Consider the following 995-nt stretch of genomic DNA (forward strand, 5'->3'; position numbering starts at 1 on the left):
CACCCGGCTCGGGGCACTACGACGCACGCTGTACAGAAGCCGGCGGCATCCAACGGGGCCACTTCCCAGTCTGCACAGGCCACTGCAGTTAGTGGCACAAGCTCTATCGACAAAGCTCGTAGTGCGTCGGTAGCATCCCCTGGCCCTGCCCTCAACGGTATCAAGAGGGAGAGCACATTCCGTCCATCTCCTGTCATGGCTCCCGCTCAGCTCAATGGCACAGCGCCACCTTCAAACGCTGCGCCTACCCTCAGCAACGCCCAGTTCCAACCCATCCCGGCTTCGCAGCAGCCCAACGGCCTCCACGTGCCCAAACCTAAGTCACCGTTCGAGCAGACCACACGCCGCGCTGGCAAGGGTGCGTCTGATGCTCTCATCCAGAACCTGAGAATTCAGACACACCCTGTGCTGAACATGCATCAGCATCAGGTGGTGTACGACATTATGCCTCTTGAAAGCGAGAGTCAGCAGTCCGTTGCGATGCACCTGCCGGCAAATCACCTTCGCGTGCAGATTATCTTAACGCTGCCTCCCTTCCTACAAGCTCAACAGCGACAGTACAAGATTTGGGCTATTGCCAACCGGCACGTTCTCAGCCAGCAGGCGCCTGTAGCCGGCCAGGTCCTCCCACCCTTCTCGAGTGTATTCGAGGCGCAGCTGAACGCCGGATCGGTCAACGTCATTGAGGTCCATGTCATCGCTGCACTTGTCAAGGCGGAGCGCACACTTGACGGTCCCGAAGCGGAACTCGAGCAGTTTACCGTGCTTGCCAATGTCATGCGGAACTAGATCCACCCTTACATTCCTACACATAACGCTGAGCAATCGCTAATTGCAGAATCTTTCTTGGACCGTCACACAAAGCATCACCGGGAGGGTATTAAAAGACCGGGGAGGGTAATTTAAAAAGGCGAAGTATGAAAATCCCCAATTATGGCAGGAATAGGCAACACTTCCCGCCATAATATTCCCGAAAAAACCAACGTTTCTTTGGC

The 995-nt window shown here is 55.9% G+C and overlaps 1 protein-coding gene across 1 annotated transcript in view; it reads left to right on the forward strand.

Annotated features, from left to right (window-relative positions):
* The window catches only part of VDBG_07399 (conserved hypothetical protein), a gene marked incomplete at both ends in the record, with an annotated part of 2,622 nt that extends 1,833 nt beyond the window's left edge, over positions 1–789 (forward strand). Inside the window, one exon of the mRNA XM_003002782.1 lies at positions 37–789. Coding sequence (XP_003002828.1) covers positions 37–789 — 753 coding nt within the window. The remainder of the gene's footprint in view (positions 1–36) is intronic.
* Positions 790–995: the final 206 nt, after the last annotated feature.

Source organism: Verticillium alfalfae, genomic scaffold (assembly GCF_000150825.1).
Source record: "Verticillium alfalfae VaMs.102 supercont1.9 genomic scaffold, whole genome shotgun sequence".
Taxonomy (NCBI): Eukaryota; Fungi; Ascomycota; class Sordariomycetes; order Glomerellales; family Plectosphaerellaceae; genus Verticillium; species Verticillium alfalfae.